General features: G+C 40.9%; 1 protein-coding gene across 2 annotated transcripts in view; it reads right to left on the bottom strand.

Annotated features, from left to right (window-relative positions):
- Window positions 1-1,609: 1,609 nt before the first annotated feature.
- Window positions 1,610-13,000, bottom strand: part of LRP6 (LDL receptor related protein 6) — a 117,392-nt gene continuing 106,001 nt past the window's right edge. For both annotated transcript variants that reach the window (XM_058655788.1, XM_058655787.1), the window contains 6 exons: window positions 12,225-12,461; window positions 11,540-11,650; window positions 8,747-8,977; window positions 7,457-7,593; window positions 5,737-5,834; window positions 1,610-2,502 (listed from right to left, as the gene is read on the bottom strand). In XM_058655788.1, the coding sequence (XP_058511771.1) occupies window positions 2,208-2,502; window positions 5,737-5,834; window positions 7,457-7,593; window positions 8,747-8,977; window positions 11,540-11,650; window positions 12,225-12,461 (1,109 nt within the window). In that variant the 3' untranslated portion in view covers window positions 1,610-2,207. The remainder of the gene's footprint in view (window positions 2,503-5,736; window positions 5,835-7,456; window positions 7,594-8,746; window positions 8,978-11,539; window positions 11,651-12,224; window positions 12,462-13,000) is intronic.

Raw genomic sequence — 13,000 nt, 5'->3', positions numbered from 1 at the left:
CGAATTCTAACTGATACCCAGTTATTGCTAACCTTTCCATCTTCACTTCATCATCAAGTGTCCTTACGTGTCACAGAACATGAATTCAAGGTCCACTCTATTAGATTGGGAGAACTTTGCTCCACTAACAGGAAGAGCTAATAATGTTCGTCTGACTGAAACATCAGACACTGATGGATTTCCACTTATTTTTATGCAAAATCAAGTGCAACTGATGATTCTCATAAGCTGTCTCCAAGAATCTGAGCATTATTCTAAAATGGTATTTTTTTGCTGTAGGAAGTTCATTTTAGGTATTTTTGTAGCTACTTGGAGCTTCATTTCACCCCTGCCAAAAATTGTGAATCCTTTCTTTTGCTGTCTTCTGTGGGGTCCTGAAACTCAGAGAAGCCCTGGCAAGACAGCATTAGAAAACAAAAACAAAAGGACTCCCTTAACTCCCTGACCGACAGCTGTTACATCAGTTGGAAAACACATTCAATTTTAGCAGGGAATTGCCAGAGGTGAGTGAGAAGCAGGAAACTAAGTTTTAGCAAGGCAACAGGGCAGGCGAGACTGGCACGTGAGTCAGCCCTGGGAGCTGAAGTGGTGGCAGACCCAGCACCATACATGACGGCAGGCCAGGAGGATGGAGCAACATTCCATCCTTGTTCCCGAGTTCCGACAGCTGAGAACTTCATAGTTGGTGTTCTTATTTATTCCCCAAATTATCATTCAATTATCTTAGTTTATAATAGAATAAGAGGGAACACACACAAAAAACAAAGGTGATTATAAGAATAATTTGGATAATTTGAAAATAATTTTACATTCATGGTGGATAACAAGATATTAAATTCATATCACACTTCAGAAGAGCTACATACACAGACATGATTCTGAGAAGATTGGCCTAAAGGACACAAGCATGACACAACAGTCAATACAGGAAACATCTAAGGACAAAAATGTTCTTTTTAAATAGATTATCTCTAACCACAACATATTTAAATGTTTTACTCAAAAAATACATATAAAAGTGATTTTTATATTGTGATATGTGCGGAAAGTACTGCAAGGATATATGATTAATTTACAACAAAAACCATATGGTTAAATTTTTAATTCTGAAACGCTGTCTATAAGCTGTAAAAAGACATTTTTAACGTGTGTTAAAGCAACCTTGAAGTAAAGAGCAACAGCATGTCTATCCTTGGATCATTACGCAAAAACATCAGTCGATGCAGAGCTAAGCCTACTAGGGAATGGAGCTGGCACAAATATTAAAATCAAACTTCAGACAATTAGATTTCATGAATTCCTTGACTATATTGTGGTATTTTGGCAAAAGGGCCTACAAGTTGCTGGGGAGGCAGCAAGGTGAAAACATGACTTTGCGACGAAGGTGTAGGCTCTAAGGTATGGACACGAGACCTGCACACACGAGCAAGTGCACACAGACACACACAAACACACACACATGGCCCTGCAGCGTCTTCCCAGACAGCTGACGCAGGAGCAGGCTCTAAGGTCAGGATACAAGATCTGCATGGACGGATGGACGACAGATTGACGGACACACACACACACACACGGCCCTGCAGTTCCTCTCACCTGACGACAGCAACACCAGAAGGGATTCTACGAACATCTATTTCCTCACAAAAATTCAGTTGGATTCCTAGAGAACAAAGCCCTGTGTCCAAGGTTAATATTTTTCCCCGTTTCATGACATCTTCATTTCTTGGCCCTCAAATGTTAGTTAACATGAGGGTTATTTGGCTTCTTCCAAGTATCTATGGTTTGCTGCTCTGAGATGGACTTAATTGTCGTCGTCATCTTCTTCTTCTTCTTCTTTTTTTGGTATCAACAAAGCCCAGACATTCCTGGTCAGAGATGCCTTTATTATTCCTGTTTCCTTTGTATTCAGTCATTTCACTGGGTTTAAGGCATGCTTTGTGTATTTAGTTTGCAAAAATAAAATTTTTAGTACAAATTTATTTTTTATACAAACTTTTATGGCACAAGCAGCAAATCTGCTGTTTTAAGAAAATATATAAATATCCTTTTCTTCTGTACAAATATCTCCAGTAGTCCCTACCCCGCTTTCTAACTTTCACTGTACATGTCTGCCTCACATTTCTCAAGTAGCCCCCTCCCCCCCAGATCTCCACCTCACTGTATTTACAGGTCCGCGCGGGAGGCAGTCGGAGGAGGAGGGCCTCTCCTCAGGAGGAGTCTGTGCAGGGAGAGGGCGGCGGCGGGTACAGGTGATGGGAGTAGCTCCGCTCTGTGTACGGGGAAGGAGGGCAGCTCTCATAGTTCTCCTCTGCCGACAAGTACTGGCTTCGGGGGGTGGGGGGTGGGGGCACAGGCTCGGAGTCATAGTTTAAGTCACTGGTATAGCCCTTGGCTGTCGTCACTGAGGCCATTCTCCGGCTAGGAGCATAGTCACTGTCGCAAACGTCTGTGCTGCAGGGGGTGGTGGGGGGTGCAAAGTGCCGGTAACTGTACGGCCTGTAGCTGGGATGGGGAGGAGACACACAGAAGCACAATTAGCCTTGCAGAAAAACGATGTCAGACACACTTCACTCTGAAAATAACAAGCTATGGCAATTTAAACTTGCAGAAATCTAGAAGCAATTTCCAATGGCTGACTGGCCCATGGAGACAGCACGCATCTTCACACTTGCCAATGAATGGCCTCAGAGGCAAGAGCCATGGACAGGGTGGAGAAGTAGAGGTGAACTCAACGCAGTCTCTGCTTGGGCTCCGACAGCTGCAAATTACACCACATCACAGAATGAAAGGCCACTGAAAGCTGTACACACTCTGCATTCAGTTCACGGAGTAGACCTCATCAATTCGCAGCTTCATGGCTCATGAGAAGAACCAGTCTTTACACTGTTCAAACATGTTAGTGTTACCTCAAGTCTTTAACCACTCCATAATTTATCTGATAAACAATAATGTCTGAAGACTTTATGTTTCTCAAGGCTTGCTTTAACTCAATCATACAAGCCAGGCTGAATTTTGGTCGACAGTTCAGAGGCGCACTTTCCCTACTGCACTCTTAGTCTCACAAGGGCGCAGTGCAGTGCAATAAGGCAAAGCTTTGAATCCTTGCCTACAGATGAATATACAGTCATAAGGACAGCTTTAATGGAACATCAAAATGAGTAATTTTAAATACCCATTAGGTCAGTGAATTTTCCAATATACATTTCAGAAAAGCCTAACTTACTTCTTACACTTGTCATTTCAAGTAATCTATAGATGTTAAGTTTGTAGCATAGCTAACTCAAGAAAAACAAATTAGAAAGAGGGGCATATCAGTGAAAATAAAGACTTGATCTAAAATGCTGGCTTTGCTATTATTCCTCTATTTGGAACATTTTATTCTAAATATGGAACAGTTTGTCCTACTTTGTGTTTATCCTAAAGACTTATTCATAACCTTTCTCATCAATGTGGCTGGAAAAGAGGCAAGAACAAGTGTTACACTGATAATCCACAAAGTAATTGATGATATAAAGCACCACAAGATAATATTTTTCAACAATCTATTATCACTTCGGCTTGTTTAGAAAGCAACAGCTGCCAGTTTAAAAGTTACTAGACCTGCCTAGCAGGTTCACATACCTTTATTGTCAATACTGACAGGGGATCGGGGTGTTTTGTTTTAACTGCTCCTTCTGTACCACTATGAAGCCTTGGTGACATTTCTACCCCAACATTTCAAAAGCCAAAGACTGAGATTCTCATACAAGAAAAATAGAAAAAAAATTAAAGAAAATAAGAAAGGAAAAATAATGAACAAAATGTTTTTATAGTCTTGATTTAAATGACAAAAAGTTAAAATTTTTTTATCAACAGGTGATAAAAAAAGTTAATTCTAAGAAACAGAAATTGGGCTTCATTTTAGACATGGAAATGGCTAAACAAGAATTATTTGAGGTACAACATACTTATTTTAATCAAATTGCTTCAGTTTATTCCAATGAAATTCGCTTCTCTCTCTTTTTTTATTGGAAAGTCATATACACGAGAGGAAGATCTTTTAACCGCTGATTCACTCCCAGGCAGCTGCAATGACTGGAGCTGTGCCTATCCGAAGCCAGGAGCCAGGAGCCACTTCCAGGCTTCCACGTGGACGCAGGGTGCCAAGACTTTGGGCCGTCCTTGAAGGCTTTCCCAGGCCACAAGCAGGGAGCTGGATGGAAAGTAGGACCATGGGGACAGGAACTGGAGCCCATATGGGATCCCGGCGTGTTCAAGGCAAGGACTTTGGCCACCAGGCTACTGTGTTGGGCCCCTTTCTTTTTTTAAACACGTACTTTATTTGAGAACTGAAATGGAAATAGAGCAGCTGGGACATGAACCAGTGCCCACATGGGATGCTAATGCTTGCAGGTGGAGGATTAGCTTGCAACACCACCACAATGGCTCCAAGAAATTAATTTTTAAAAATAAAATTCTAGGCCATTTTAATTATTAGGCTTCTTTTTTTTTAAAGCTTTTATTCTTTCTTTTTTTGAAAGGTGAAGAGAGGGGTTGGGGTGGTGGGGCAAGAAGACAGAAAGAAAGACAAAGAGGAAAGTAGTAGTTTCATCAGCTGGTTTGCTCCTCAAAGGAACACAACAGGCAGGGGTGCGTTAGCTGGAAATCAAAAGTCTGGAACTCAGTCAGTCTCCAGTGCGGGTGGCAGCTAGTTAAGTCATCACTACTGCCAGGGTCTGCATTAGCAAGAAGCTGAGTTGGGAAGGGACATGGGATTCAAACTTAGGTACTTCAGTAAAGGATATGGTGTCTCAAGCAATGATTTAACCTAACCACTGCACCAAATGTCCAGTTCAGTTCTGGCTTTGTAGAACAAACTTGTGGTAAGGAAAGCAACATTAGAATAAATTACTAAACAATCAGTTCAGAGTCGTTCTTCTCTCAAACACAGCTTTATCCAAACAGAAATAAGAACTCTGAATGAGATACTTTAAATAGTTTCCATGGCATTCCCACACGCATGTAAGGCTGTACAAGATCAATCTGACCTAAGCCCAAGCAAACATCTTGTGTAGAAGCTAAAGAGCTTGAGAAGAACCAATAGGCACAATACATGCAGAACAGCAGCTGTCAGCTTCCTGCCGGCAGAGAGGGAAGCGTGGGAGGACACAATAGCACCTGACCTACTCAACATGTTCTGTAGATTCACAAATTCAAACTGAGGCAGTTTTTGCTTTTTAAGGCTTACAAAGACACTTCATTTATTTTCATTAGTCTGATTCTATTCCATGTAACTACATGAGACATGTTTTAATCCAGACCCTAATAACAATTACCCATGGGTGATCCTATACTTGTTCAACATTTCTCAAAATTAATGCTCCTACTACACTTTGTATTTTTAGGCTCGTGACTCCCTCAACAGAAGTCTTACCCACAATGCTCTATTCCTATAATATGAAACCTAATCCCAGTAGAATCTACTTTGAAATCACATTAGTGGTAAACTTTCCTTTTAAACCCCAAGGTTCTACTTCACTTCTCTAAAAACCAGGACTGGTGACTCCCTTTCAAAACAGTATACTGGCTTCAGAAGAAAAGGATTTGCAATGGTGCAATGTTAGCACCACCAATAAAAGATGCCTATGATGTCTGCATGGTGTTCATCCATTCATCGGGGGCTACTCAAGGCCCAAACTAGAGCACTTCTTCCTTCAAAAAACTACTGCAACTTCTCTTTCAGGGAGATGTGCATACCTGTATGACCTATGAGTAGAAGGACTGTTAGAAGAATAACCAAATTCCATAGTATAATGTGATCGCTCTGTGGCTGGGGATGGTGGAGGGTTCAAAATCTAAAAGGAGAGAAAAATTAAAATATTAAAGCAACAATAGTCTACGCAAGGCAAAACTATCACACTTCCTTTCAACTTCTCTTTATCTTTATTTCTATTCCCTTTTACTATACTACTAGCACAATCCTTTTTCAAAGAATTGGCCTCAAATGGCACTGCAGGACTGTGGCTCCCTGTTTCCCAGGTCAAATTAACATGGTTGAACAATTCAAAGGACTGAAAAGTATCTGGAATCTGTAAATCACTGGTATAAGTAAACATACTTAAAAAAATTACTGAGTTAGGGGCAAGCACGATGGCTCAACTGGAACTGGCTAGCTCCATGTTCTAGCATCCGCATCCCACATGGATGTTGGTTGGTGTCCAGCTGCCCCACTATCACGCAGCTCCCTGCTTTTGGCTTGGGAAAGCAACAGAGGATGGCTCAAACCCTTGGGACCCTGCACCCACATGGGAAACACAGAAGCAGCTCTTGGCCCCCAGCTTTAGAAGGGCTCAGCTCCAGCCGTTGCAATTACCTGGGGAGTGAACTAGCAGATGGAAAATAGCTCTCTGTTTCTCCTTGTATCTCTGAATCTACCTTCCCAATATTTAAAAAAAAAAAAAAAATACTGACTTGAAAGGCATTCCAAGTCTGGTTCCTCTTTTATGAACTTACAAAACAAAAGTCCTAACTCTCTCTTGATAAGTAAAGTGGCAAATTCTTTGAGCTTTATACAAGGGTGCTCCAAAGAGTTCACACAAAATTCTGAATAAACTATCAACAGACTTCAGGGATTTTTTTTTCCCACCAAAACAAATTTTATTCTTATTTGAGGGAGGAAAGCAAGGAAATAAATAAAGTATGCATGCAAACACACACACACACTCACTCACTCACTCACTCACCAAATCCACAGGTTTATTCCCTAAATGCTGACAATGATTGGAGCTAATGCCAGGAGCTAGGAACTCAGTAACTCAATCCAGGTCTCCAATCACTGCAGCCATTATCACCACTTCTCAAGAGCTGCGTTGGCAGGAAGCTGGTGTCAAAGAGTTGGAGCTGAGAACCAACTTAGGTACCCTCAAGTAGAAATCAAATGTGTTACCTGCTAGGCTATATGCCCATGACAAGAATTAACCCTTTTAAAAATTGTGTAGCAGGCATGTTTTCAATTTTCTTCCATACTTCTCTGAATTGATTTATTTTCTTAGTTGGAAGATAGATTTTTGGACACAGATCTTCTATCTGTTGGTTTACTCCTTAAATAACCTCAACAGCCAAGGTTGTGCCAGGCAAAAGCCAGGAGCCAGGAACTTCATTCTGTTCCTCTATATGGATGGCAGGGGCCTTCCCGGGCACATCAGCACAAAGCCAAATCTAAGCAGAACAGCTAGGACTCAGACTGGCACTCCAATACAAGACATTCGAGTGGCTTCACCCAATGTGCCACACATGAGCTCCTCCTACACTTAACTTTTAGCTCCACTTTTCAATGAACTTTTCAAATTCCTCTTGTATGTCTAAGTTCTCTAACAAAAAGCTAATTTATCCTTACCATCACTGAACACTTATTTAAATGATCTAAAAATCAAAAAGTCCAGATATTCCAGAATTCAAAGAAAAAGAGACTACTTACTGCAGGAAAGTAAGTGCCTTTGGTGCTTGAAGAACTGCTTGATGATGCTCCTGTCACATGTGCTCGATCATAGGGGGGTCCACTGCTTCCCCCCATGATACTGAGGGAGCTGATCATTGATTTACCTCGAGACATTCCTAGAAGGGTGGGGAAGTTAGAACTAATGATGAGTAAGATCTATAAAATATATGACTCAATCACATTTGACACTGGGCACCACAAATACAGCTTGATTTTCAAACAACTTTTGGTCTTTTCTTAAAAATAACTAAAATTCCTGGTGGAGAAAGGAAAGTAATGTTCTTGAGGTGCGAATGCTTCCACTGCGAGTCAGCCTAGAATGAAGCCCAGAACAGCTCTCAGAGTTCTTCAAAGAGAAGCTGTCCGGCTGTTGAGGAGGTGATAGCTAGAGGTTGTAAAACAGAGCACATTAGCTAAAATCTGTTCAAAAGGAAACATGCAATTTTAAGGCATACGCTCAACATAGGAAAGATATTTCTTCATCTATTGAATGCAAGAGTGGCTTAAAAGCAAACTACCAATGGAGAAGGAATTACAATTTCCCCAAGTAATTTTCATACACTGCACTGGCTGAAAGTTGGTACAGCAGCAGGGAAACTATCATTAACAGCTTTGAAATGATGTCTGTTTATTTAAGAGTCACACCCACAATGAGTTCCTGTTTTTCAGAGGGCTTTTGCCAGGCACCTCCTTTTCCTTCACATTTACTAAAAGGCTGGCTTCCTTTCACTAACAGCACCAGGAAACTCTGACAAGAACTCTAAATTTGCTTAAAGGAGCATAACCTATCCAGGAGTAGAACTTCTGGATCCAAGGCTAAGCCTCAGCTAGTCCTCATCCCACTGTTGTCACAGAAAGTGACACAATAAAATAAAATACAGAGTCCTCCCGATTATCACTCACCTACTTCTAAACCTTTACCAAACAGAATCTACTTTCTGATCTCCTATTAATTTCAGAATGAATAATGTTGGGGTTCCCGAGTTGTGAACCTGAAGTGTGTGTGTTTTGTAACTCTCCACTGAATGACTGCTGATTTACTTGGAGCAGAGGATCCAGAAGCAAAGTCAGAAAAGGATTCAGAGCCCATACAGACAACTGCTTCCCATTTGTGCAAATTCCTATTAAGCCACATGCAGCACTTTTTGTGCTGAGAGTGAAAACAAACCTTTCAAGATAGGTTCTAGGTAGCACCTGTTTCCCTAGGATAAACTCAGCAATCATGCCAGAACTCAAGACTTGATTCTCAGTGGAGCAGTCATCACTCACCTGGAAGAGAGCCCGACAAGGAACTTGGGTGTGGCACGTAACCAAGTGGCACCGAAGCTGGTCCATGCACCACATAGTCATTAGTCATGGTTTCCCCATCCCCCTTCATTCGCGGACATAGCATCCTCTGGCAGACGAAGTACATGATTGCACACACAAAAATGGTGACAATCACTCCAACGACTGAACCAACTGTATTGGTGGCCTGTGGTGCTGGCTCTTCTGTTGGATCTAAAACCAAGAATGCCATACAGTCAACTAATGGAAAGACGATCACAGCAGGCTTTCAGCACAGGTTAGATTTCAGATTTCAGGAGGCAAAACTCAGCCTGGTCAAGTAACACCCAAAGCTAAAGATGTGCCTCATCAGATTGAAGCTACAGATACTTCAAAAAGTGTGTGGAGAACTAGAATAAAAAATATTCATTTGTTTTGGTGCCAAAAACTAACAAACAAAAACAAAAAGGAAAACCTCACATTATACACCATTTCCCATGGGTTTTTTTTTGTTTTAAATGAAAAAAGAGGATAGATTTCTTTTTTTTAATTTTATGGCTCAATTTCATAGGGTTTAGGATTTCCCTACCCCCTCCCAAGACCCCACCCCCATGACTGATTTTGCCCATATTATTACAATAGTATAGTCAACTTTTCTTGTTTTTAATACTAGATTCTGTGATGAGGCAGCACACTAGCTTAAGACACCACCTATGATTAAGGCATACCATATGGGCACCAGTTCCAGAATCAGCTACTTGCCTTCCTATCCAGCTCCCTGCTAATGTCCCTGGGAAGGCAGAAGATGGTCCACATACTTGAGCCCCTGCATCAGTGTGTGGGAGACTCGGATGAAGCTCTGACTTCCTAGCCCTGACTGTTGCGTTCACTTGGGACATGAACCAACAGATGGAAAAGCTCTGTCTCCCTCTCTCTGCAACCCTGCCTTTTCTTTTTTAAATAAGATTTTACTTATTTTTATTGCAAAGTCAGATATACAGAGAGCAGGAGAGACAGAGAAGAATATCTTCTGTCCGATGATTCACTATCCAAGTGACCACAACGGCTGGTGCTGTGCCAATCTGAAGCCAGGAGCCAGGTACTTCCTCCGGGTCTCCCATGTGAGTACAGGGTCTCAAGGCTTTGGGCTGTCCTTGACTGCTTTCCCAGGCCACAAGCAGGGAGCTGGATGGGAAGTAGAGCTGCCAGGATTAGAACCGACACCCTTATGGGATCCTGGCATATTCAAGGCAAGGACTTCAGCCGCTAGACCACTATGAGTCGTCCCCACCCTGCCTTTTCAAACAAAATATCCAACAAAAATTTATTTGAAAGGCAGTAAGACAGAGAGAAATCTTTCATTCGATGATTCAATTCCCTAATATCTCCAACAACCAGAACTGGGCCAGAGTCAAAGCCAGAGCCTAAAATTCAGTCTGGGTCTCCAATACAAGTGGCACAGATCCAAATCCTTGGGTTACCAGTTACAGACCTGTTCCAGGAACACTGGAGGTTCAGAGTATTCTTCAATCCTTATAAATGATCATATCATCTTTTCATTTTTTTCTAGTGCTGGGGCACTTCTTTCTGATTTATTTTCATTTTATTTAAAAGGCAGAGATAGATATTCTGTCTACTGCTTCACTCCCCAAATGCCTGAACCAGGCCAACTATAGGTCTTCCATGGGGATGACCGTGATGCAAGCACTTGAGCCAACACCGGCCCTGTCTCTGTGGCATCGTAAGCGGCGGCCTAACTGCTGTCCTGAATGCCTGGCTCCAGTTTATAATCACAGCAACCCTGCATATAAGTGTATAGTTTAAAAAGCTAACAGTCTAACATCAATACAGGTAAATGAGTTTTAAAACGAGAACTACCTAAGTTCAGTAAGCCAGGTATCCCATTAAGAATTCAGTTTATCAATCTGGGCTACATTATTGCTTAGGACTCTACAAATATCAATGAAGGCTGTTCAGCCAAGGGTACCTAAGTCTGTGGACACTGGCTGGCCTATGGATATTCAGATCACATTTTAAGCTATAAAATTCTTTCTAAAATCCTTAAGACACCAAGAAACTGCTGTAAACACTTCAATGATGCAATTAGACATTAACTAATGCTCAGAAATGAAGTTGATTATTGACTTTCATGTATCTAGATTATTTGAGAATTTTATTAACTTCAGTTGTGACCCCCAAAGAATGTTTATTCTTTCCTAGTGCCTTACTAAGTGTTTTTGTGAAGATTTTCGTGCGTAACAAAACTGTTACATTTAAGGATTTATTAAAAACAAAGAAAAAAAATCTTGGAACCCAGCCAGCTTAGTGGCTAAAAGTCCTCGCCTTGAAGGCACTGGGATCCCATATGGGCACTGCTTCTCATCCCAGCAGCACGGCTTTACAACCAGCTCCCTGCTTGCGGCCTGGGAAAGCAGTCGAGGATGGCCCAAAGCCTTGGCACCCTGCACTCGCATGGGAGACCTGGAAGACGCTCTTGGCTCCTGGCTTCGGATTGCTGCAGCCCTGGCCATTGAGGCCGCTTGGGGAGTGAGCCATCAGATAGAAAATCTTCCCTTCTGCCTCCTCCTTTCTGTGTATCTGCCTTTCCAATAAAAATAAATAAATTTTTAAAAATAAAAAAAAAAGAAAGAAAATCTTGGACACAAACAACCAGCTTAATAATCTCATTTCTTCACAAGGAATGTCTGATTATAAGTAAAGCTTACAGATACAAAAATGAAATGATGTTTTTAAACAATTCTCAGGAGACATTTTCAAGATTTTGGTTTGACTTACAACAATCCAGTTCATCTGATTTGTCACTGCAGTCCACATTATGATCACATTTTTTGTGTTTCCCAATGCACTGGCCATTGGCACAACGGAACTGATCGATTAAACAAAGCACTAGGAAAAAATGCAAACAGACCTTATTTTACTATCATGTAAAGACAAATGGAATCACTTGTACTTTTTGAGTACAAATGAAAAGAATTTTATGTGTAACGTAAATATTATTCTCTGGGGAATTCTACCAGCAGAGAGAAAAAAATGAGTAGAGAAAGAAGCCCATCGGGAAGTTTCCTATTTTGTTCTTTGTACTGTATTTCCTCTGTCATAAATTTTTTCTCTTTATCCTAAATAACTCCAGAGAACATGTTAAATTTTTTTTTGCCCTTGTTAAAGGTTATGGGAAAAATGACATATTTTAGATGGTAATCAATCAATTAAGAATTTACAAAACAGGGACTATTTTTATAAACTGAACAGAATCTTTTGGTCCCATTGTTCACATTTTCAGAGCTTATTGATCTGTAAAACCCCTCTGCATGTGAAGAGAATTAAAACAACTTGCAACTATGTTCAGATATGATAATGGTCAACTGTATTTGAAAATTATTCCAAATTACTATTGAGTCAAATATTAACTAACTTCAGTGGAAAAAGACTGTAAAACCAGGCACTATGGAATTCTAGATACCTTCACAGTTCTTCTCATCGGATTTATCCTGGCAGTTTGCATCTCCATTGCATCTGAGAGCACCGTCAATACACTGCCCACTGGCACACTGGAACTGGGACTCGGAACATACGGGACAGTTGAGTTCGTCACTGTGGTCTTCACACTCAGTAAAGCCGTCACAGCGCCAAGCCACAGGGATGCAGTCAATTTCCCCAGTGAAACAAGTGAACTGCTGAGGAGAACATGTTGGGGGCTCTTCAGAGGGAGAGAAACACATACAACGATGGTCACAGAGAGTACTACAGCACAGTTCAAGTGACCCTCATTTTAATAAATATATACCAAACATTACAATAACCCTACTTCAGTTAGACTAATACAGAAGACCTGTCTCTTTCTATATGTACATCTTCCTTTCAAATAAAACTTACTTTTAAAAATTTGAAAAATTAAAATTTGTAAAAGTCTTTTTTAAAAAGTATCTGGTAGTAGATAAGGAAAAATGGCAATTTCATCACAGGACCACGGATCACAATATTCTTTATCTTTCTGACAAAAAAATACCACACACTGTAGGTAAACATTTTACCAGGGGGAATCCGAGGAATTATTTCCAAAGAGGTTATTTAGTACCCAGCACTGCTGAGATTGCATGGATAACTAAAACATAAAACAGGATCCCTCTCAAAAAGTTTTGAAATTTGACTGTGGACAGAGGGAGACTAACAAACATGAAGCAAGTACCTACACTGCTCTGAGGTGTGTGCCACGAAAACTGGGGCAGCAAGCACTGC

Source organism: Ochotona princeps, chromosome 27 (genome assembly GCF_030435755.1).
Source record: "Ochotona princeps isolate mOchPri1 chromosome 27, mOchPri1.hap1, whole genome shotgun sequence".
Lineage (NCBI taxonomy): Eukaryota > Metazoa > Chordata > Mammalia > Lagomorpha > Ochotonidae > Ochotona > Ochotona princeps.
This window is presented reverse-complemented; position numbering and strand designations above follow the sequence as displayed.